Below are 25,741 nucleotides of genomic sequence, written 5' to 3'. Positions count from 1 at the left end.
TCAGCAGATCAGATTGTATGTTTTATTTCTTGCTGTCAGAGGACAATGTTCAGCTCACTTTACTGTGAACCAGCTGCTGGTGTCTTTGATTGGTGAGAGAAGAGAAGAGAAGAATGGAGGAAAATGCTCGAAACATTGCTGATGAGGCTGCAAATTGGCGGACTTTTAAGTCTTTAGTGAAAAAGTAATATATGGTCAAACTAGTATTTTTACAATCCAGATTTTTGCTATGGTTTTACATCGAATTTTCAAATTTATTTCAATAAATTGCTAGTTTTTTGTAACAAAAAAGATTATAATTATTACGTATTTCGGATCATTTCTATGCATTAAAAAGTGGCTAATAAAAAGTGGATGGGCAGGCAGTCGACGAGTTAATTTCCCATCCTGAATATAACCCCGCTGATACAATATCAGTGGTCGCATCTCGCCCTCAAGTTGAAAAACGTGTTTGGACTTGATTGGACATGTAAGTTGCTGCAAGATTAGAGATCCTATAAAGTTATAGCCGGTTGTCTCTGCTGGCCATGAGCATCTCCTGTGAAACTGCTGCCTTGTTATCAGTGATGAGCAGGTATTTATCTCTGACCAATAGTCTGGTTTGAACAGTCAAAAACAGGTTGAACACTTGCTCAGTATCCCTCCATACAATGTTTTTTTTCTCTGTTGAGTATAGTTATGCTACTTTTTTGAGTTATTAATCTCTCTCAGCCCGACTGCAGTGTCCTTGAAGGGGGATTCGTCTCTGTGGTGAAGGTTTCCTCCTTTTTGTCTTTGAGTTTTTGTCTATGTCAGTTTGTCGTTTTCGTCATTGAGGTTTAAGTTTGTCATTGTTCTGCGGAGTGTCATTTTTAGTGCCATCCGTGATATGGGCGTCCTGAAGCCATGACTGTAACCATGATTAAAGACCATACAAATAAACCTGACATGTAATACATCTCCAGAATAATAATTACACCAAGCCTCCTACACTCATCCAGCTCCTCTGAGACTTCAGGGTCGATCCAGTTGCTCAGCTATGTCCAAGGGCACTCTGACAATGTAAGTGGGCTCTGTGATACCAACATCCGGTCTCCTCTTCACAGGGGGATAAACCCTACCGCTGGGTCTGATTATCAAACCATCAGACCCTTGGTTACTGGACAGACTGTCCACTTCTAATGTGGGTCGGTCTGCTGAAGGAGAGAGCAGAAATACAGAAAGGTACAGAGGTTTTTCTGGAGATACGTGTGGCTCTGTAGTTCAATAGTTACGCATTAATCCCCCTGTTATTATGCACATTTTCAACTATTCCATAAAATGGCAATGAGTGGAAATGCCAGTAAATTTTAAAAAATGGGGCAAAACATTTTTGGCTCAGGTGTAAAACCTGCTTATTCCTCTACTACTAGATAAAACGGTTATGGCCTGCTGCCACTCACTGTTATAGGCCCTCACTCAACTAGAAAGAGCAAAAAATAAAGAATTATTATAAGAGCGGGATTTTCATGGATGTACATAACCCCAAGGTCCCAAATGATGGTCCACAAAAAACAAAACATGGATCAGAGGACACTAATTAATTCATATTTCATAAAAAGAAAACCAATAAATTCATCTTATGTGGAACACAGCAGTGAAATGTCCTGAGGTACCAGTGCGTCACTGGTGATGTTGTCTTGTCATGTTCGCTGGAACATATTTGTGTGAAGGTAGTTGATAGGAACATGCACTGATTTGCATTTTATCCTAAGGAATTTTACGAAAAATTGCCAGAAAATTAAAAAATGCATCTTAAGAAAAACATAACCACTGATCCTTCCTCCTTTGGTCAGATTAGGCTGCATTCATGCCCTACGTACCACTTTCAGAACTGTAAATACTAGGATCCAATGTGGTATCATCACCGATCACTTATTAAGCGGATCAGGTATCAGCCATGATTTGATTGGTCCACATTAAATACATTTTCTTTGTTAATATCAATATAAAAAATCACTGTTTCAGCTTTCGTTTATATTCATTCAGTCACACCATACTCATTTTAAGTAACACAACAATACCTGGCCTCATGATATCATCCATAACAATGATTCAGATGAGTTCCGTGTTAGCAATACAGATTTTAAAGTGGCTATAATCTGTATTTTTATCATAACAATTTATCAAATAACAGTGTGTGAGGCGTTGCTCGTGATGAGCCTACAGAGGATTATCAGCTGAATCTGCAGCTCCCCTCGGCTTCACGGAGCTTTAAAGTGAGTTTCAGCTCATTGTTTATCTGTTGACTGCGCTGGTTCACTCTCAATGCTCTCATAGTGTTGTTTTCAGCCGCAGCAGGCAGATGTTTAAAAAAAAAAAAAAAAAAAAAAAAAAACAGCTGTAAAAAGCCACTGTCCACTACCTGCTGAGCAGCAAACAGCCCAAACAGCCGACAGACACAGTCAGAGACCAGCTGGTGAACACAGGGGAGCATTTAGCAGCTAAAGAGCGAGAGATTTCCCTCAGGAGCTGGTGGAGACCAAAACCAGAGCTAAAAGAGAGGGAGTACTGTACTTAGATTCATCAGGTGACACAAACACCAGATCCAGATGAAGGATCATGTTGCTCTGTAACTGCTGGATGTGTAAATAGGAAACTGTTTACTAACAAGTTAAAAGGTGATGGTATGTGTTCAGTATTTCTTTCAGAGCGTGTATCTGCTGCCCCCGAGTGGCCACATAATCAATTATTGCAGGTTTAAATTTGGGGAAAAGGGAACACATTAAATCAGTTCTTAATTTCAGCAGATACCCTGAGTTGAGGTAATGAAATCAGTGATGGGAGAGAAAAAGCTGGATCAGTGCATCCCCAGCAAATATTGTTCAAATTAAATTGCAAATTATGACTGGAAAACTTCAAATGTATATGACTTAGCGTTGATATGACTGAAGTGCTACATTATTATGGAAGCTGCACTTCACCCAGAGTCCCTTGGTCAAGGTAATTAAACCTTACTGTAGTGGATATAGTGCCATATCATCAATGCACAGTATTTTTAAAAGGCAACTTAACACCCACTTGTAGCTTTTTTTTTCTTTTTTAGTCTAGAGGACAGAATTACTTCATTTTTTTCTGAAAAAGGCCAAATAACTACTGTTGCAATGAGCACTATAGACTGGGACCAGGATCAATTGACAGCATAGCAGTAAGTGACTATACATTTAATTTATTAACTCAAAAAGTGGATTTAGTTTTAAGTTATTTTTCAACCCTCACGTATTCAACTCTGCAGTCATACAACTGTCTTACGTTGCCCAATGTCCCGAACACCCACGAGTCATAAACATGGGAATCCCTCCCATCGCTACCGTCCGTCCCGATGTTAATGCAGTATGAGTCCATAGTGCACAACAGGAACCTGAAGGGATTAATATGTTTGACTCAAGAATTGGACACATGAAGCCCCAGAGGATCAAAGTTGAAATCGAATAAAGCATCTTAATAAGCTCAGTCTTGATCAAACAGACTGCAAAAGTTAGCAGCAGAATTTCTTCTTTTCTGCTGTTGCTGTTCTTAGTTTTTTTTTGTTTATAAAGCGAGGTGTGACTTTTTCATTTTTCTATCCTAGGAAAAGCTTTTTTTACTCCATCTGTTCCTCCCCTCACCCCAGTGACCCGTGGAAACGGCACCGACTCACAGCATTTAGTTTTCATGGCCCCTCCAGCCACATAGTCACAAACAGCTGAGTAGTGTTTGGCAGATACTATAGAATTACCCCGCTGTTAGTGCTCCCACTGCTGCTTAATCTCATGCCCACAGGAAACTCTTTCTATTAGCCTGAAGGTATCTCACTGTATTTTTCCGGCCTGCGCACATAGTGTTTTTGTGAGATTAGCTAAATCAGCCGTCAGTCTTCTGCTGCTGCGTATCTATCCCTGCATTCTGCGGAGGGATGTGCCAGTTGTAACACTCCATTCATCATGTGATTTGCATGTGGCATACCTTCTTTGTGTTTAGGACTCCTCAAGAGAAGTGCAATCTGTCCCTGTATGGGATTTTTGTAATTAACATGCACAGGAAATGCTTCATTCAACCTCCTTTATTTGAAATTCACCAGGAGTCTCTGCTTGAAATGAAACAGCAGAAACAACTCACTAAGAACCACAATAAAACCCCTTTCTATTGATAGGACGTCAGGTTATACCTCTGGATAAGCTTGATTTGAAGAAACCCAGTGTGATGGCTGAGACGTCAACTGGTGACAGTTGGCTTCCTAATCCATATTACAAAAACATCCCAGGCCTGCATGCTGTCCAAGCATAAAATCGGGGTGATATGGTGTTGCCGTTTTTATCGTTTCCCTGTGTGCGGCTGTCAGAGCGCGCTGACTTGATGCATGCAGTCGTGCCGTCACTGGATTGTCAGGAAAGATGAATTTCCTGCTCCTGAGGTGGATTCTGTGATAAGGTCAGCCAGGAGTTTCTGAGTTTAATGGCTGCTCTGTTCCTCTGAGAGGAAGGATAACGCGAGACGAACAGCAGATCCAACCTGCGGTCTGTAGCACTGAACTTAAAAACACCATCAAGGTCTGAGGTCGAGGGAAACTGACAGGCTGATAAATGGATGTAGTTAATTGACACGCATGGATGAGATGGATGGGGGAGATTTGTATGAAGGCTTCTCTGCATGAGATAACACGTGGTGTGTTGTTGAATGTGGAAATGAAATGGCTTGGGTTTAAATGAGACACACACTTTACAAAGTGACACAGGCTGTTTAAACTATGAATGATAACACATTATCAAAGCAAAGTCTCAAATATTTCCAATAACCCAGTTGCAGTTGAGATTAAAGACGAACTAAAAAAAAAAGTTTTTTACATATTCGTGTGAAACAACTCTTTATTTCACTAATAAATAAAGACCTTACATCATTATCAAGGCACTTTCAGACAGTGAGCAGTAACTGCTGTGTCTACCGCCCCGCGATGTCACAGTTCTGTTTTTTGATTGGGCGACAGCAGGGCGCAGTTCAGCCTCCACGGCTCCCGGGTACCTCTGATCCTAATAACCTGTACCATATGCTACAAGTCACTGCTAAACACCTACTCTAGGCTCATCCTCACGTAGCTAAATAGAACTTGTTGTAGCTTAGAATAGATAAAAATGTTAGTATTATGACGCAATAAATATAGCGAGTTTAGCTGACTAAATCATGGACATTTTTTTGGCTCAAACATGGAGATGTTATATCTTCAAATCTGTTTTTGGTACTTTGGACGCTTGTTCACTGTTGGTGAAGAGGTGTATAACTCAGAACCCAGTTTTCTTCTCTATAGTGTCTGTGGTTGCTGTGGTCACACAGTAAGTCACAGCTGCAAGCGGTAAAGATTTCAAGCATCTTCAACTCAGCAGCAGATAACTGTGCGAGATCTTGACAGCGGCAGCCGCCCTCCCTCTCCTTACTGTTGCTGCTGACCTTGTAAACACTGGTAACAAAGGAGGCGGTGGCGGCAACAACTCACCGTCTGAAAGTACCTTTAGAGCTGCGGCAAATTATTATTTTCTTTATTAAAATAATCCGATGATTGATTGTAATTTCTGACAAAATGGAGAAGTGTGTCAGTGGAAACAAGTAGTGAACACATCCTCTTTTAAGCTGATGTGATGAACCTGTTAGCGAACAGCTGCTACTTTCCACATCCGGCAGTGACAAAGCGACACGATCCTTCATCTGGAGTGGTGTTGGTGTCAACCTGATGAATGCTGTTTGCTGCTAAGCAGGTAGTGGACAGTGGCTTTTCACAGCTGTTTTTTTGTTGTTTTTTTTAAAGCTGCCTGCTGCAGGCTGAAAACGACGCTGTGAGAGCAGCGAGAGTCAACCAGAACAGTAAAGTCGTGATCTGGACAGATAAACAATGAGCTGAAACTCACTATAAAGCTGTGTAGAGCCCACGGGGAGCTGCAGATTCAGCTGATAACTCTCTGCAGGTTTATCACTACCAGGGACTCCTCTTGTCCATTGATCAACTGTGGTGCAGTTGAGAGCTGCAGAAAAAGCTTGTAACTGAACCTTGATCTAAGAATATTTTTGTCAAACTACTTGTTTCCAAGGTTAAGAATAAACTTTCACCTTCAAGGAATATTTTTTTCATGAATCGAGTGATTGTTTAGTCTAAGCACACTAATACTTCCCTATTCTTCAAATCAACAATCCCCAACCCAAAGATATGCAGTGTACAAGGATATGAAACCAAGAAAGGCAGCACATTGTCACATCGGAGAAGCTGGAACCAGAAGATGTTAGTTCATCACTGTAATACACCACCAAACAGAGGCTTCTCAGAGGGCGCTCTGCTACCTGCTACGTTCTGCAACGCCTCTGTGCAGCGACTGTAGCTCTTTCACTCTCTCTCTCCGGTAGTGATTAAGACTTCTCCCTCTCTGCAGACTTGATCATGGCTAACTGAAGCTGTCTGAACAGATCGTCCTCACCTCTGGACTCCACAGGAACCAGCAGTGGAGCTGTCACCACTGATGTCTCCATGACTCAGCTGCTTGATAGATGCCCCATCACACCCCGTTTAAAAAAAAAAAAAAAAAAGCAACAGAACAGGATTTTATACTGCAGCGAGCCACACTGTGACCTTGACAAGTCAACAGTATATGGCACTGGATGAGACGGAGGTAGAGGAAAAGCTGCCATTTGAACCGGGAGGCAGAGTGATGGAGACGCTCCTTTCGTTTTGATCTTTTGAATTTGATACTTGCCCTCTGTCTCACCCCGACTCATCCCCAACACACACACTATCTCTGACTGTGTCCACAAGTACTATACACGGTGAAACTACACTGGGGATACGACCAAACTGTCAGCAAATTGTCGTAATGTTTTTTGGCTGTAAATGGACTCCAGTTGATGTCCCGTGTGCATCATTTGTAGTCCTCCTCCATCAGCTGGCTGCTAAAGTAGTGAAGCACAGATGGGTGACAAAATAAAGGAAAAGTCAACATAAAGTGTGTTAGTAGGGTCTTGTTTCATCACCAGCTTCCACTGCAGCTTCAGTGGTCCCTGTCATGAATTCTCCAGTTGTATGAAACGCGAGGGACCAACAGCATCCCTCCAGAAGATATTTCCTCAGTTAGTGTTTTGATGATGGCGGTGAAGAGCGCTGTCTAACACGTCGTTCCAAAATCTCCCATAGATGTTCAGCTGGGTTGAGATCTGGTGACTGTGAAGGCCAGAGCGTATGATTTATACCGTTCTCATCTTTAAACTGTTCAGTGACCCCTTGGCCCCCATATGGAAGCATCTGCAGTATATAGCACCAGCTACAGTTTCCTGTACACAACAGGGTTTGTAAATTCTACCTCAAAATCTCACATGTTAGCCTGTAACTTTATTCCAATAATCTTTACAGCAGTGGTTCAGAGCCTGGGGGTGTGGATCCCACAAGGGATCGACGGATAAATCTGAGAGAGGTTAACTTATTGTGTTTTTCTGGGCATCAGCAATGTTTGCCAGCTCAAGGCAAATCTCCAAAAATCCAAAACACCACAAATATATAGCATATTGACCAATTAGGTACAGTGTTACACTCACACAACAACTGTTCCAAATGCAGCGTTAGCCGAGTTTTCTTTCACTTGGTTAAGTTAGCCTTCTCTTCAGAGACTTGTCACATGTCTGTAGTCCATAGAATATAAACACGACCATGACGTACCCCTCACCATCACCAGTGAATGGCCTCACATTGTGGAAAAGTTAATTTAACAGCAGGCAAACTGAAAATGTAGAGCGGTAAATAAATAAATGAATGAAGGGATGAGTTTCAAGTAGCGATAGCAGTACTGGCTGCTGCAGCAGCTTATCAGTATTAGACTTCAGACCAGTACCAATTTAAGACCGGTCCTTGGGACCCATCCCTAATTTTAAACACACAAAACCTTCAACAATGTCCTTGCACACCATGGAGTCTTAATGACAGATGCAGGTGAACAAAAAATCTGTCAACTGAGACAGAGCCTGAAATTCTGCATGTTTACCAGATAAACCTCAGTCCTGGAGTCACGTTTCAGTACATTTTCAGTACAGCAGGGAAACCCAAAGCACTGAAGATGTTAACATGTTGTTTGTCATTTATTTAAAAAGAATGTAAACATTAAATGTCAGCTTATTGGTCCCGATTTTTTCTTTGGAAACAACGGAACTCAAATTTTAGCTCATGGGCAATAAGTAAAAGACGCTGCAAATTTGAATATATCAATAATCCTCCCTTGCTACTACAAAAGACCCCAAGCTACTAAGTAATCATTGGGCATACTGAACTGAAGAAGGTTGTGTATTGCACTGGACATGGTAGCCCTGCTTTCGCCTCCCTGTTTGACTGACTGCGTGACTCTAAAATAGATGACCACACTGGTGATGGTGTGTTAGTGCCTCGTCTAACCCATCGGCACCACTTAAACTCATTACAGGCCCCTCTGCAGCCCACCACTCTGGTGATAAAGACATGATCTTAACATCCCTAAGTTCAGCAGATGGAAGGCTCTTCAAACGCGCTGTCACTCTCGTCCTCTCGGTGGCTGACGTACAGCTGCAGAGGTTGTGATGGCTGACCCTCCACAGAGCGCTAAACACTCGCCCGCCTTGACCGCCGACTCATTCATCTGCTGCTCGGTGAGCTTAATACATGGACGTATGGGCAGTGTGTGTTCCCCTGTGCTTGTTTTACGGCCTGCTTCGTGTGGCTAGTGGAGTGACTGGCAGATAGAGCAGACACAGCAGATCGTAATGAGAATACAGTAAAGCATTTGTCTAAGAGGCGGGGGTCTGTAGGAAAAGGCTCTGGGTGGCTTCGGTATTAAAATACACAAAATGAGTGATTTAGGTCCATCAACAGGAGTTTTATACATTTTTATCTTTATGATCATTTTCTTTTAGCCACTCATTTAGGATTTTATCAAAGCTACATTGAGTTGAGGCAAGTGGTTCCCAACTGAGGGACTTACCCCAAGATTTAAAGTTTAAAGTGATAACAAAGAGAAAAAAATATTTCTGTTAAAATTGCAATTATGTTTTTTTATGACCTTACTTTATTTTTTTATTTTTTCTTAGCTTGTGAAGTGATTGATACTCTCACCTCTTGTGAAACAATCTGAGGAAAAAAACGACACATGGTTAAAGCCATAAATTATAACAATGGGCTACAGTTGAAGGCGACACAAACCAGTTGCATCCTGACATGTGTCGGCTTGCTGGGATACACCGCTGTCCTATTTCCCAGAGTGGATACTTGTCAACTCTCCAGAAAACCACCAATTTTACCACAGTCACCCCCTCAGTTAATACACTGTATCTCGCCACCGTTCCTCGGTGTGATGTGTCTTGTATGTTGCGTGGGTGTCAGTTGACGGGACAGCCTGTGACCTGGCTGGCGTGTGTTGCATGTAAGGTTTCATTTTGTAATGGGTCACAAGCCAAAAAGGTGTGGAACCACTGCTTTAGGCAACAACTTTAGCTGCCAGTGTATGACCGTAACCTGGACCGTATCCTCTGAGTCTACATCCGCATCTCAGACCTTTCAGACTTTTCCCAGTTGGGAAAACAATTGACCAGTCAGAGCTTTGAGAAGAACAAGGGACATCATCTTTTCATTGCCAAGTAACAATTTCTAAATCTGCACATTTCTTTTGAATTATTGTTTTTGATTAATTTTAGAAATAATCCGCAATGATCTGCACCGTATAAACGTATAAACGGGGAGGCTCATTAACCCTAGATGCAAAGTGAAGGTCCTTATAAATAGGGGTTATTTCTGTTGGACACGCAGAGGTTTCTTCAGAAACCACCAACCGGCAATAATCTTCCTACATTTTGGCCTCATGGGCTCGAACTAGATGCATAACCTCTTAATTTTCTCCCGAGAAGAATGAAAATTTCTCTGTTTATGTCTGGTGTGAGCCAATAGAAATGAAAAGGTGACATTAACTCATATTCTGTAGGCAGATTCATGTAAACGCTTCCGTCCAAATTTACTTTCCCTTTTCCTCATTTCCAAACAAAATTTTGCAAACTTAGATGTATTTAAAATGTTTGTTTGAAAATGTTAAGTTATCTTTTTGAAATCTGCTTTAGAGGTGGAATTCCCTGTATGTGGCTTTAAATTGTGTGTGTTTGTCCTACAGTAACACCCTCCACTGCACAATATCTGTTGCCTCTGTCTTTATGGATGCTCCTGGAGGGAGAGGTGGTTCTCTCCTTCACCCCACAGATCCCATAACTCTGCTACTGTCGTCTGAGAGTCCACCCTTCACACACACACACACACACACACACATACACACTGTACAGCCTGTTCTCCACTCACGCTGTGCTGTTTCCCCGCAGGGAGAGAGAGAAGAAACCGAAGCCCCCAAGGACCCTGATCACTGCCGATGGACGAGTCATGAATGTCAACGAGCCCAAGTATGAACCGAGACACACATTTTCTATCAGAAAAGATTGTCCATTTTAAAGTAGTTAAACATTATTTCACAAACTAGGTTTTTTTTGGGGTTTTTTTGTAGTTTTTGCCACCATTCCTGTCTCTTTACTGCTGAGATCTGCTGATGTGGAGACTGTAAAACTTGTATCAAACATGATAGCCACACAAACAACAACGCGACATCCTCAGTTAAACTCAATTATTCCTAACATTTATTTATAACACTTCTTCCCAGCATCTCTGGCTGTGGCATGTGTTGCCAGTTATGGTTGGTGAGGATAGGTTTTGGCCTCTATACAGGGACAACTGTGCCAAACCTGGCAACCATCACTGTGACGATAAGATTTGAGGAAATCGCTGCGCCTGTCTGTTGCTTGTAAAGAAATAGTTCCAACACATTATACAAATTGTCATTTTTTTACATTTCTGCACAGATTAAACAAATGAGATACACTGAGTTAACTAGTGAGCTTCAGATGTGTTGTTTCAGAGAACCAGGCTTACGGTTTCCCCCTGCGTCCAGTCTTTATGCTGAGCTACGTTGACTACATCCGGACTCAAAGCTTTCGTACCTTAGACACAGGCATGAGATTGACAATATGCCGCACAATTCCTTTCACTCCAAATGATCTGGACAATCTGGTTAAATTCTGCATTTCTTTACTGTCTGATTTGACCACTCCTTTTGCCCTCTTTACCGGACTTGGTGGTAAACATGTGTCTAGCAATGTCCCGCGTTGTCACGTCATCATAACAAATAAAAGTGTTGGCCAAAACAAAGTAACCAAGACCCAAGGTGTGAAAGAGAGAGATTTTTTTCTTTTAATTGTACTTTACCAGTGAAATGTTACTCAGCAGAATTCAGCCACTGAGGGTGTGGTTGAATTGCGGTTCAATATTGAGAACACATTTTTGTGGTAATGAGATCACGACATCTGAACAGTGCACACAGTGTAGCTGGGTCTGTACAAGCCCTGACTGTTTATACATAATAATACGGAGTCAGAGTCCAGATAAAAGACAAGACACTACATAGAATAAATTACACACAAAAGCAAAATAAGAAAAAAATGGTTTGAAAAGGATATGAATCAATGTCCTACAAAGAGACAACCGTACCGGTGTCTCCGCAGCTGGGATTGTTAGCGAGCCCAGGACAATTGAAATCTCAGAGTCATTAAGCCGACAAATAAATTCATACGTGAGATTTCTTAAAACGGTTTGTAAAGCATTGACTCCCGCAGCCACAGACATTTCCCTGTGAGGGAGATCAACCATCCACTCAGCCACAGCAGCGAACACAGCAGAAAGCAACATAATTGGTTCTAGTGTTGTTCAGCCAGATCAACAAAACACATCCAATCAACTGCTTCAATTTGATTTTTCAGTTTCCGTTCACAGTCCTTCATATCTGCAATGTCATTTCTTTTAGACCCTCGATTACCTCGTTCTCCGCTTGGTCAAACTGCTCAGACAGCGAGGCCAGTAAAAAGCTACCAGCTGCTGTGGGATTGCTTTATTAGCAGCCTTCGATTTTTGATCTCCGGCGCTGGATTGGCTCTCCTGCCATCAGAGCGCTACAGCAGCGTGTTGGGGGGCAACCGGATAGCTGTGGGCCAACCTGGGCTCCCTCCATTAGCCAGAGGTTCATAATCAGAGCAAGGCCAGGGGGGTCTAGGCCTTAAAACACAGCTGATTTCGTTTGTAATCTGATCGGAGGATACACTCAGGTCAGGAATGAATCCTTTATAGGATACATCACTTTACATCAGCTGGAAGGCAGGACAGTATTCTTCACTGCAGCCTGGGTGACAACAGTCGAAACATATCAGTAATGTTAACGTTTTTTTTACTGTCCCTTCACGAAAGGCTTGTAAAGTCATGTTCTGTAGATTGATGCTACTCTAACACAATATGTCTTACAAGAAAATGTATTTACTGAATCAACTGACTCAATGGCCAACAATTTGGTAGAGCTGTCAGAGAACTGAAGCTGTGTACATAATATTCAATACATACACACATACTTGACTACATATTTAAGTTGTATTGTATTTTTTTTAGCAGGAGTGCAAGAAAAGTACAAGAAGAGAGAATGATTGTGGAAATTTTTAAATCATTCCAGTTCACCAAACTTTTGGTTTCTAGAAGACACAGCAGAGTTTTGTCTAGACTTTTATGTGTTAACCACAAAAGCTAAAATGTTCAAAAGAAAAATTTAGGTGTGTGTGTTTATGCTGAAAATTGCACACGTAGACACTAAACAAGTTAAATTGCCTTAAAATGTGAGTTCTTTGAATGGGAATTTGAATGGGAATCCTTGAAAGGGGCTGGTGTAAGTTCGACCGTAAGTATTTTCTGAGAGTGTTAAATTTTAGTTTCAAGTTTAAACCATGTAGGTAGTTAAATTTTCATTTTTTATCCAAGCACTGAAAGTAGTTGAAGTGTCCGTTAAAGTGCTGGGGATAGTTGAAGTGTGTGCTCTGTAAGCAGCTGGTGTTTCAGTGTCAGCAGACAGTTGAACTGTCAGTTGAAAAATTAAAAATCAGGTAAACTGTAGACACTGAAAGTAGTTGAACAGTTGAAGAGTAAGAGATTCAAGTAGTGGAAATATTAGTGTAGATTTAGTGAAAAGAAGCTGAAATTAAAGTGGAAGCACTGGAGGTAGTTACGTGTTTGCACTGTGAGCAGCTGAGGTTTCCGTGGGTATGTAGGCACTGACAGCAGTTTTTTGTTTTTTTGTATTTGAATATTTAAGGAACCGTGTTAGTTGGTCTACAGTTGGACCAGTTTTGATTTTAATGCCTGAATTCTTCTGCTCTTCCTGCATTTACAGGCTGGATTTCTCTCTAACTGAGGACGAAGAAAACAACTCCATTGTCTTAGACTTGGCAGTGTACAGGTAGGAATGATGCCCCAGCAGCTTAATTTATATAAATATCATTTTAATATGTATTTACTGGGTTTTGAAATCGATGTTAAGCAGCCTCGCCTGTTTAACAAAACATTTGTTTGTGTATGTGCACTGTGAGGCCCCCCCCCCCTCGGGACAACTGATTTGTGTAGACTGCAGATACAACTGTACCTGTGGCACCTCTCTCCCCTCACAGACACATGGACACCTCCCTGATCGACGTGGATGTTCAGCCAACGTACGCCAGAGTCAACGTCAAAGGAAAGGTATGCTGGAGCTTTTCAGAGCCAGAATGGATGATAACCTTTAGGATTTGGTAACACATCATTTTAAGAATTTCATCAATACTGTTTTGGCTACCCCCTCTGAACTTTCCTAGAAATGCATCAGCTCAGGATTTTTAAAGGGCAGCAGCAGTGATTTAGACACACTTCTTAAATCTTTCTCAGCTTTTTAAGTTTATAGGTCAGACTGTTGCCCTGAAACTTTTTTCATCATAGAGATATTTACAATCAGTTTGCGCTGATTCATTTCTGATGAAGGCCTCCAGAGTATAAGACTATTAAATTCTTAGAAACCAAGAAAAATCAATGCTCCTTTATGCCATAATTCAGCCTATAGAGAATCACCTCGTGCCTCTGATTTCAGATCTGCTCAAGAGAAAATCTTTCAGGAAAGTCATATAAACCTTAATATTTTTTCCATGTCATTTTCACATGCTTTAGAGAGGAGTTGAGTTTTCTTTTCTCTTAAGGAGAAGGCCTCAGAGCTGCAGGCTCGGTCTCATTCCCTGTACATTCACACTGGAAGCTGTCCAGTTTAACCTCGGACCACCACTGTCAGCCAGCGAAGCTCAAGGGCACTGCGACAGTAGCTGGCAAGGAAACAGTTCTTACTTGTGTTTCCAGACTTTTGGGGGATTCGGACCAATGACCTTTTAGCCTACATCAGCACAAATATTGAAGGATTAACGTCAACGCTGAGCTGAGGAGACATTGCACACACTGTATTTAAGTGAGTTTGCATGATATTTCTACTACTCCAGGGTTTTGTTGGTTTCTAACATCCGCAGAAACACCTAACATGCAGTGTGGCTAGAACAGTACAGCTCTGGTTTCTCACTGTGAGGTGCTGATGCAGCTGACAAGTCAAAGATCTTGTCCTCCAGACTGCAGGCGGTGGCAGCAGCGGGCGTCAGCCAGACCCGTTGAAGGCACACATCCCAGTGTTAACATCACACTCAAGAAAGTCACAGCGACAGTATTTACCGTCTGCTTTAATGTCGTATGTGTGACAAGGCATCTTCCTGTCACCCTCACTCTGCTCACTTGAGAACTATTCATCTCAGTCCTTTTACTTAAATGTCCAAAACAAGTGTTTGTCATTGCTTTTCCAAAACTTGTTGAAGGTTAGACAAAGATTCCTTTTATCGCTGAAAGAAACCGATGTTGACTGTCGGAAAGAGGCAGGATGTGAGCGGCGGTCTCCGGTGTCGACGTTACATGCTTTTTAACGCCCAGCTGTCGGTCCAAACCAACAGCGTTGCATTGAAAGACCAATGCCTTATTACATCTACTTGTCTTTCCGGGGGGGACGGTCATTATCACAAAACAACATGATGCTGCTTGACAGGAAAACATGCTGCACGACAAATGTTTGTTCAACGCAGAAATACAAAACAAGTTCTCGTCAAAGTCAACAAAACAATTGCAAAACGTAACATCCGTGGGAGGGTACTCCCGACGGAGGGGGAACACGAGTCCTTTGTTTACATGTTTAACTACCGTTAAACATGTAAACCAAGAACCTGTGTTATTTTTGTCACATCCAGTTGTCTTTATATCGTGTTTATCTGCGATCTTGGTGACTTTAAAACTAGCTTTGCGTTCAGTCGGAACACAACTGGATATTTTAATAGCTGTTAAACGCAGTTCTTATCGCTCAAACTCCTTCTTTTATCGTCCCTCTTATTAGGTTTCAACGTTCCTCTTGCATCTCCAAGTTTTCAAACACTCCTGTAACAGCCTCCTAATATAATGATTTGTCAACAGTGTGGAGGGATTCATCTGATTGCAGGCTGCTCTGAATTCATGAAGATGATGCTTGCTGCTGAGTTGGGAGCAGAGGGAAGTGTGATGGATGAAGAGACAGATTTAGAGCAAATAAAAGGCCGTCAGAAGCTGCTGAATCATCGGACCTGTTTCCGACTCTGACATTCTGATACATTTATGGAGAGAGTTTATTACACCTGCTGTGGAGTCATTTCCTGGCCTTGAACTGTAAACTTTTTTTCCAAGAATGGTAGCTGTCCGGGGCAGAACAGACGCTGTCTTTCTCTCTGGCAAATCCCATAATTCATCAGCCAAACCGTGGATGTTCAGAATAAAATAAAACCTGCAATCATCTGACTTTCCTGCCAAAAGTGGAAGATTCAGTGTCAGCAGAAGCTGAGCAGCATTTATCTTGTGTCAGTTGTTCGTTTCCAGTCCTGCATGAGATCTGCTGAAGTCTGACTGTGGTTTATTGTGGAGGGAGGCTCAGTTCATGGATGTCATCGTAACCACGGGGTTTACCTCCAGTTGTCCAGTCCACCATATTTCCCTCTGCAGCACCGGAGAGATGTGCAGAGGATTTGAATCTCCCACACACAGACCACAGTGACTTTTAAGCCTGATTAAACATCTATTTGGCCACATATAAAGCCAAGAGGTGTCATTTTTTTTTGTTCTGTCTGTTTGTACCCTCCAGCATACAAATTAGAAATACAGAGCCCTGCCGGCTTGGAGTTCTTCAGCCCTCGTTGCCAGAGTTCTGAATGTCACGGCTCTGCTGCAAGCCGTTAGTGTATTTATGGATGGTTGTTTTATGCCAGGGGTCAGCCTGATTGGACGGGTGGGGTGATTTACGCAGTGATACATCAACTCAGGCCTTCTTAATATGAACTCATTTAGAGCAGCAAGGGGAATTGACTGGAGGAGTCATCTGTGAGGTGTGTATATATATATCACATCAGCCTCGTCTGACGGCTGCAGGGTCTGCGGAGGAGTTTTCCTTCCTCTCTTCCTGCTGTTAGCATGGTTTCCCCCTAAATCTCCCCTCAGTGTCAAATGAAAGTAAATTGAATATAAAGTCTAATTTTATGCCCGTTTTGTGGGCATAAAATGAATCATTTTGGTCTGCATGGGGTTTCGTTCCAGTGATGGATTGCCAATGTTCTCAGTCGGAGCTATTTTGGTCACTCTCCCAAGACTTTTCTGCAAAGCGGACCTATAAAAAGACCCACTAATGATTAAAGTCATTTGACACACTGGGACAACGTCGGTGCCAGATCAGCGCATTAATCTTGCTAATTAAAGTTGTGAATAATTCACTCTGCAGATATTTCAGATGGTTCTGCCTGCTGAAGTGAAGCCCGACAGCTCGACAGCCCAGAGGTCCCAAACCACCGGACATCTGGTCCTCACCATGCCCAGGGTACGTACAGTTACACATCAAATCAAAGGTGTATGTACCTGAGCCAGGTATGGCACACTGCAACAGAAAAACTTTAAAAGGCTGGTGGCTGTGCACATGTCAAACCTTCAGGAGCCAAAGTGCTTTTTCTTTTTCTTTCAGGATGTCTTTGTCAATTACTTTTTCAATTTGTTGAAGGCTACTTTGGCTCCTTAGGTTACTTAGAAATCAAATTACTATCATTCATAGCAAAACCCTCTCAGACTGAACTTTTAACCAGGTCATGTGCTTGCCTTATTATATTCTAACATGTAGTGTAATTATCCAGGAAACGGTTTTGCTGTGCTGTCATGCTGTTTCTCTAAATCTTTGGAGTTAAGTGAGAATTTGCATCCTGTAGGTGGCGGCGTCAGAGAAGAAATGAAATCACATGATGAAATATGATCCAGAAGCCTGACCCCAACACCTTATAATATCTTTTTAAAGAAAACTTTGGAGAAATTTCCTTAAATCTGTTCAATTTCAACTTCTCTGATGGTACTTCAGACCTGTTAGCTGTCAGCTGTCTGTGAATTTTTTGCTCCTGCCAATGAGGATCAGGCATTTTGCTGTCAGAGGTTTAATGAAGGAACTCTTTATATTGTCTATAAAGAGACACAGGTGCTGATACCGCAGAGTCAGAGCTGCCATTATTAATCCTCCATATGGCTCCAGTAAACAGCTCAGATATGAAAGTGCAGAAGCTGTTGCAAAGAATATCAGTAAACATGTTTTTCCGTCTGATGTGTCTTTTTAGGCTGAAGGTGAAATCAAAGTGACAAAGACCGTCCCACGTCCACCCAGAGCATGTCAAAACAGACGCAGCAGCTCGCCTCAGGATCATAAAAGGTAAAAGATTTCATTACACCCACTGCAGCTGCAAAGCCGATAATACAGGCGTCCTTATAAAGTGTGACCAGGAAGGAAAATCAACATGTTTGCTTCATCAGCACTCACCCCCTGCTTCTGAGTCTCATTCCAAAAAATATAACAGTTTTATATTTCATCCGCAGCCTGACAAATGACAAATCTAAACGGGACTAAACAAGATTTTTACTCAAAATGATAAAAAAACAACGATATAGAAAAAAATAGCACAGAGGGGCTGAAGCCAAAAATACAATAGTGCAAATATGTTTACTGTGACATGCTTTTTCTATCTATTAAACAAGTTCAAGTGTATATTGAATATACTATAATTTGTTTTACATAATATGTTTCCTCAGCCTTTTGTTTATATAATTGAATTCTCCCTCTTAAATGTAATTTGAGGCAGGGGTTTGCGGTTTCCTCTCATTTCTTAGCGTGATTTCACAGCTAGCCTGTTTGGTTGTGTCCATCGAACTCCCTGCCTGGAGTTACCACCGCAAGCTGCGCCTGGGCAAATCACTGACACGCTTACACTCGATGCGGGAGCCTGCTTGACAATACGTAGCTTGTAAATCAACGTGAAGTAGCATTGAGCTTTTCGTTTTCAGTTGCTGCCACTTGAAATGTTGTTGTTTAACTAAGCCACAGTCATGTCACCTTATCCAAATAGAAGGAACATCAAAGTGAGCTAACTCTAGCTTCGTTTAGCGAAGCAACAAGTGCATTCGCTCAGAGTGAAGACGCTGCGAATGCCACTAAACGTTTCCTATGAGACACGAGTGATTTGCTTCTCAAGGCATTGGAGCCAGCAACTATTACTGTACGATGCACAACAAAACACCTGCGCCTTTTCATTTTATGTAAAATCTATGAAAGCCTACTGTGTTCGAACTATTTTTGTCTGTATGGATGTGTCAAAGTGGGTGTGGATGGAGGTGGTTAAGGAGGAAAAAGTGGCAAGACAGAGGCATGGATAGACAGTGACAAAAACACTTGAAGTCCTTGTTCAGGCTCAAAGACAATATGATGTACTTGAACATAATACAGTCTGTCTGCTCAAGTGGTGGATGTCTTGGTTATATTCTTTACCGTAGCAGCCAAACAGGGATTCAGTTTGTGAACCCTTTTACTTTATCCCACTTGGGTTTTGCAGGCCTGGTTAGAACATCGCGTAAGTGGTGCAAGATGCCTTGTTTTCATCCTGCTTCTGTGCAGCATGGCCTTAGGCCTTTCTCAATCCACGTTCTTTTCTGTACTTGTGTTCTTGTGGACTTGTTAAACACCCTCAGTCACAGCCAAAGTACTGTCCCAATCTGCATCTGGCCAAGTACGGCTCAAATAATCAGAGGTGTCCTTGCTCTGTCTGTTTTATCAGGGGTGCTTTGGGAGCTGACTTGGGGGTAGCCAAGTATCCCAGAACCGGTGTTGATGGTGGAGAGTTTGAGCCCAGCTCAAATTTGTTACAATTTTTGTCCTAGGAAGGCTATTAATTCATTTTATCAAGTTTTGGTATTTTTTCAAGCAAGAAACTAACCATTTAGATTTCAAATATGTGGTCACTTTATCCAGAAATAAAAAGCAGCAGTGACGTTTTCCTTGATTTGAACCGACTGAACCAAACTACCGGTGTGACAGACACCTTACAATCCTCTGTAAATATATGTCATTTTGAAACTAGATGTCTGTAGACATTGTGCCAGCTATTACAAGTACTTTTCTATTTTTATGGCTTTCGATTGTGGTAACAGATGATAGCATAGTAAGAAATAATCAGTTTTTAAAAAGTGACCAGAAGCAGAGCTGTAGCCTGCAGTCAGCTGGATGGTCTGTGTGTTTGTATGAATTTATCGGAGTCCAGTGTTGGTCTCAGTTGGCCGTGGTGTTGGTATTTGTTTGGCTTTGTGTTGAATACGCGCACATTCAAATGCCTCTGGCTCTCCAGGTCCCCGTTGTCCTAATTACAGATACCTGTTGTATATTAAACGCTCGGCATGATTCATTTTATCAGCCGTGTTGATGATATCACTCTCCCTGCTTAGGACAATGTACCGGCCACAGATAACCTTGACCAGACCTGCAACATCACACTGGGAGGAGAAGGACTCTACAATATACTGCACTACGGTTCAGATTTAGCTTCAGGCATTCAAACCACCAAATGCAGTGGCTGCTGTTATCTGATTTTTTTTTTTTTTTTTTTTTTTTTTGGATAAGGGTTCATAACTATTTTGGAATGTGACCCATATCTTATATTGATATCAACAGTGTGTGATCTGTAACTACATATTAGTCACAATGTGAGTTTTTCAGGGAGATCCACTTCAGGCAAAACCTAAATTGCTGTATTTAGGTCTTCAGATGGAGGTTAGATTCAGGTTACCTGCTTCAGAGTCTGGATTTAGAGCAGATACACTTTGGTCCAGGTGAGGATGAAAGTTCATTCTTGACTTTGGAAATGGTCTTTTAACAAAATAATCGTAACTCAATGCCCACTTACTAGCCTTTTCTGGATCTTTCACTTGCACATCACAGTCTTCATCAGCAGATGGCGTTGGGTAAGTTGTTTTAAGCTGTGGAGGAAACTAGAAATGTGGCAAACCGCTATTTCCAAGGTTGAGAATGAACTTTCGTGCTCAGCGTTGTATCACTTTCAAATGGCCACTACTTGAGAATATATGGTGTGTTTTATTTATAATAAATGGGCTAAACCATTCAAAAATTGTCCATATTTTGCCAAAACAAGATTCTTTAACTTTTAAATCTGTCACACCGGCTACTCAGCTTGCATTTGAAACACGTGAAATTATCAAAAGGAACTTATATACTGTGGGACATATTTTCCCACCTGTGTTTTTTTAGATGTTGTGACTCAACACCAGCGTACAGGACCTCTGCCTCGGTAGAGCGGACTGAACCATGATGACGGGCTCAGTGAGGGTTACTTTAGGTCGGTTCAGAGCAGAGCAGCTTCACCTCTTAACGACCACATTAGTCTGCACTGCTGTTTGACTGAGCTCTGTTTCCTCCCCTTGCCTGGAGGTGCGCTCGCCACCGCGCTATCATCATTACCATTTTATGACCGGGAACCGCTTCTTGTCCTTCAGCTGGCCCCATCAAACACAGTAAAGAGCCCGAATGCAATCCTGTACCCTCAAATTAAACATTCGATAAAAATGCTTAGCTGCTCCTTCACCACGGCAAGGTGACAGGTGAGCAGCGCTGCTGGCTGCCGAGTTATTGCGTCATTTGGACATGATTAGGGGCGACCTTTAACCCCAGGCTTACCCAGAGACCCTACATTCAGCCTCTGGCATGGATGGAAGTGGATCTGAATGGCATGACGGGGTTTGAAATGTATTTGCCTGATGACACACAGCAGGGCGATGTGTGAATTGTATCGTGAAATGGATTCTCAAACACCATCTAAAACTCACAGCCCATGTCTTCTGTGATTATCTCCCCAGTGGTTTTGAAAGGTCAAAGGTCAGGGTCAACTGCAAAGCAACAATTGTGTTATTATATTTAAGTCAGTGAAATTGTGTTTCCTGCAGCAGTGACTGAGCAGCTTGGTGTTCAAAGCCTTAAGATCAAGGGCTGCACCAAGAATTATTTTCATTATGATTAATGTGATTCCATTAAGCAAATAATCCGTCAACCATTGAGTTTAGAAATTTTCAGAAAACACTGAAAAATATCCTTTACAAGTTCCCAGAGCCAAAGTGGCATCATCAAATTTTTTGTTTTATCTGACCAACAGTGAACAACTGAAAGATTCAATTTACTAAACAAAGAAACTGAGAAAAGCAACAAATCCTGACAGTTGGGAAGCTGGAACTAGGGCATGTTAGAAAATAACTGGCAATTAGTTTTCTGTTGATCAACCGATCTATTAATCGACTGATCATGTAAAAACCTTTCAAAACAAACAGCAAATTAGATACAAAAATATTTCAAGACCCAAGTTTGTGTGTATGTACAAGTGACCTGTGAGGAATGTTAATCTGTTCATTTTTCTCCCATGCATATTTAAAGAGAAACTCCCCGATTTTTCCGTAGCACATAACAGCTTTCATGAGCCCTATAAATTAATTTGGAGGTAGAGAATTCTGGGGGGCTGCATCTCATTTAGGTGCAAATGAAGGCATTACTCAGGGTGTTTAGAAGCTTGGACTTTCCATATGTTCCTCGTAACGGAAAATGTATTACTATTTACCTTTTATGCTCTACTTATACTAATCTATGGAATGCGCTGATTGCTCCGTTGACCTTTAGGGATAAAATGATGCCAGGCAGGCGGCCTTCGGCCCTGCAGCTGTGATGGAACAGTTCCTATGTATGCCTGTTTCTTCTCTTTGAACAGTTACACAACAACCCCTCCATTCTGTACTCACTAAAGTGTATCAATGCTCTAAAAGTTTCGTACTTTCTGCTCATTGCCATGCACTGCTCATTGCTGTGACCTTTGATCTCTGTGTGCTTGAGACCATCTGCAGATGATGAATTAGAGTTTATGACTTGACTCCTGGTACTATATGGAACGGAAAGAATTGCCAACACATCCACATAGTGTATCACAAAGATATTTTTAAGGGGATAATTTACACAATATGGTTCTTATTTTTGTAGCTCTGGGAACACAGTGGCATCACTGTGAAGAAGCCCTATGCCCCACGAAACACGAACAGTCAGACCATCAAACAGGTTTGGAAACAAACCAACAGTTAATCCAGATTATCTAAACCACTTCATTTGGAGGTCATCCACTCACTGAACAGGAAAACTGTGAGCACACATCTACAGTAAGAACAGTAAGTCAAGTTGAAGCAGGAGGTGGGTCTGTAAAATGTGATGGACGTTTACAATGAACAGTTTGGGCTGTAATTTGACTGTTCATCTTAAATTTTCTCTGAGGTTTGTTTCCAACCAGTCTGATTGTCCGACTGCTCCTGTTTCTTGATCCGTCACACTTCATTTCAGGGCTCCGACTTATCTGATGAACCGTTCTCTCTATTAAAAGTAAGAAAACGGTGAAAAATGCCCATCACAGTTACAGAGATAGATACCTTCTTCAGATAACTAACCAACAGGCCAAAATTCCAAAAGTTTCATTCAACTATCACATATGACAAAGAAAAGCTGCAAATTCTCACATCTGTGACACTAGAACCAGCATTTTTGCTTCGTAAATGACTGAAATGATGAATCAGTTATCAAATAATTGTTGTCAATTGTCAATTAATTTTAAATTTTTGACTTATTGTTTCAGCTGTACTTCTTTTTATTAATACCACTGAGCTCATAGATCTCAGCTATTAACTTCGTATATTTTTTTCGGGGTTCCTCATAGCCTCGTTAGGGCCACAAAAAGACAAGGCCCCCTCGTGCAACCTCTGCAGTAAAGTCGTAATAATGCATGAGTCTACTCATAATAAACTGACCCACTGATCGTGTCCCTCAGGACTGATTTGATTGTCGGTGTTTACAAAAGAATAAACGCTGTGTTCACCGTCAAACCCCTGACCCCCGTCCTTCTCCTCCACCTGACCTCTGCATCAGCCAGGCTGCAACCTTTATAACAAATGACTTTATCATTATTGCACCATCCGCAGTTATCAGTCTGCGGCTCTCTCATTATAACATGTTCTCTGCCTGATAATAAGGTGTGAATGGCAGAGACTCTGCTCCTCTGTTGACGGTCCACAGACCTCATTACCTGTGAGATATAATGACCAGTGGGACTTTGCCTTGGGTGACTTATTACAGGGAGCCATTTTGAACTTCCTAACCAGGGAAGGCATTAGTAGAGGAGCCCTGGACTAATGACTCCATCCATCTCGCATAAGGGAAGTGCTGACGATTAGTTTTACCTGCCTGTTTCCAAGATGAGTGTTGGAGCTAAACTTAGACCAGGCTCCAAGATGTTGTAAATCTCCTTAATATTATTGTGAGTTAAAGGAAACTTCATCCACTGTAGCAGACAAACTAAGGCTATTATCCACATAAACACTGTGAGTAAACCAAGAGAATAAGGTGCAATTCTTCAGTTTCTAGATCAGCAAACAACTGTTGAATCCATCGTGTCTAGAAAATACTGTCACCCAATTGGCCAAACTGCCATCTTTTGGTGAAAGTTTTCGATTACAAAGATAAAATACTTTGAAGATGACATCAACCTTTTCTGAGTCTACGTGACTTGTTTAGACTGGTTTTTCTCTTGATGTGCGCAGCTGGGATTAAGATCAGACCTGTGACGTCAGATCACATCCACTCCAAACCTGATCCTCTGTGGATCGGTGGCTGCAGACTCTAAACAGAACCTCCTGATGTTGTTACAGCAGCCGATTACAATTCCATTCCATCCCCATGACTTAACTGACAGTGATTACTCTACGCGAGCTTAGCGATGATAAAGGCTTAGTCATCGTTACGTGTCTGCAGATATCAATGAGACCCGCTCTTACGTTAGCATTGAGTTTACCCTGCACTGTCGCCAGGGCTGTTGCTGCCACTGACGATGGTCATGTCATTCGAAATTTTTCCGGGAATTTGGTGAAACCTAGAGTTGCAGAATGGGAGGAGTTATTTCAGGCGCCTCTGGTTCTAGAAGTGAAAGTCCTGTTCATTTTCTTTATAGACAATGTGAGGTGACTGAGGGCTGGAGCACTTCTACGACATGCATCCCCCGGGTTGAACACTGTGTTAGATAATATCTGGTTCCTTGGTTAAAAAAAGTCAAGGGTACAAGCCTGTGGACATAAAACTAAGGGTCAACTGAAGTCAACTGCGACTCCCAAGATACATTTCAGTAAGAAACACCCCATCACAGAACTTTAGATTCTGTTATTTGCAGAGAAAACAGATTTTTACAATCTGCAGCTTAAATGAATTCACTTTCACACTCATGGTCAGTTTTGGATGAATTTGGCCGCTATGGCTCAGTGTTTTCCCCCATAGTGCAACTGTTTTGAGTTTGCTACTGCTCTAATTTACAACCTCGACTGTGTTCTTCGCCATAACAACAGAGACAGAGGCTCATGGGTATTGTAGTATTTATAGGTACTAACCCTACCAAACTCACAGAAAAAAAACATGATTCCTCAGAAAAAAAGTTGTAATAATTAAAACTGATGGACATAAACCTGTAGGGTTATTGAATTATCCAGGAGCCCCCTCTGTTTGGAAAGATACTCCTGGAACCAGCCTGAACTTCCACTTCCACAACTTCCACAACTCTGTACGTTTTTGGTGTTTTCTAGTTTAGATTCCAGTACTTTAGGCACTCTATATTTAAATTAAACCACCTTTAGGTCAATTAAATAAATCAATGATTTCGACTATCAGTATATCATACATCAGTATTGGGAATAAAATAATTCTTGATTTTACAGGCCTGTAATTTCCTAATAATTTTGTAGGAACTGCCCAGAAAAGGACTATGTAATCTGGCTCTACTTATAGGGAGCATGGAGACACCGCTCTGAGACAGCTATTTAATCACTTTGGTGAATCTTTAAGCAAAAACTCAAATTCCAACTTCTCTGACGTGAGGATTTGCTTTTCCCTGCAGATCACAGTAAACTGGATATTTTTGACTGTTGGTTGGACAAACCAAGACATTTGATCATGATTTAGGAAATTGTAATAGACTTTTTTTTTTTTTTTTTTTTTTACTGATTTCTGACTTTTTATAGACTAAATGATAATCGATTAATCAAGGAAATAATCAGAAGATTAATCAATAAGGAAAATTATCGTTAGTTGCAGCTCTATCTTCTTGAGGAAGTTTCAAGAAGATAGATAGATAGAAGAAGTACAGCTTTCAAACATATAATGTACCAGTTATAACAATAAATAAAATCTGAAAAATCCAAACAATTTAGACATTTTTTAGAGACTTTCCTTTTGGTTTGTGGGGGTTGTTGAGGGACTTCGACTTCTTTTGTGGTCCTGTTTTTCAGGGGGTTTTTTTTTTCTTTTTTTTCTCTAGTACAAGCTGTAGTAGCAGTTAAAATGCTATT

At 41.5% G+C, this 25,741-nt stretch overlaps 1 protein-coding gene across 1 annotated transcript in view; it reads left to right on the top strand.

The window, feature by feature from the left end:
* dnaaf11 (dynein axonemal assembly factor 11) overlaps positions 1–25,741 on the top strand; it is a 40,512-nt gene that overhangs the window by 10,540 nt on the left and 4,231 nt on the right. The window contains exons 8-12 of the mRNA XM_040123046.1: positions 10,351–10,428; positions 13,284–13,349; positions 13,558–13,627; positions 16,740–16,835; positions 17,611–17,702. Coding sequence (XP_039978980.1) covers positions 10,351–10,428; positions 13,284–13,349; positions 13,558–13,627; positions 16,740–16,835; positions 17,611–17,702 — 402 coding nt within the window. The remainder of the gene's footprint in view (positions 1–10,350; positions 10,429–13,283; positions 13,350–13,557; positions 13,628–16,739; positions 16,836–17,610; positions 17,703–25,741) is intronic.

The sequence above is a fragment of the Xiphias gladius genome, unplaced genomic scaffold (genome assembly GCF_016859285.1).
Source record: "Xiphias gladius isolate SHS-SW01 ecotype Sanya breed wild unplaced genomic scaffold, ASM1685928v1 HiC_scaffold_1474, whole genome shotgun sequence".
Taxonomy (NCBI): domain Eukaryota; kingdom Metazoa; phylum Chordata; class Actinopteri; order Istiophoriformes; family Xiphiidae; genus Xiphias; species Xiphias gladius.
This window is presented reverse-complemented; position numbering and strand designations above follow the sequence as displayed.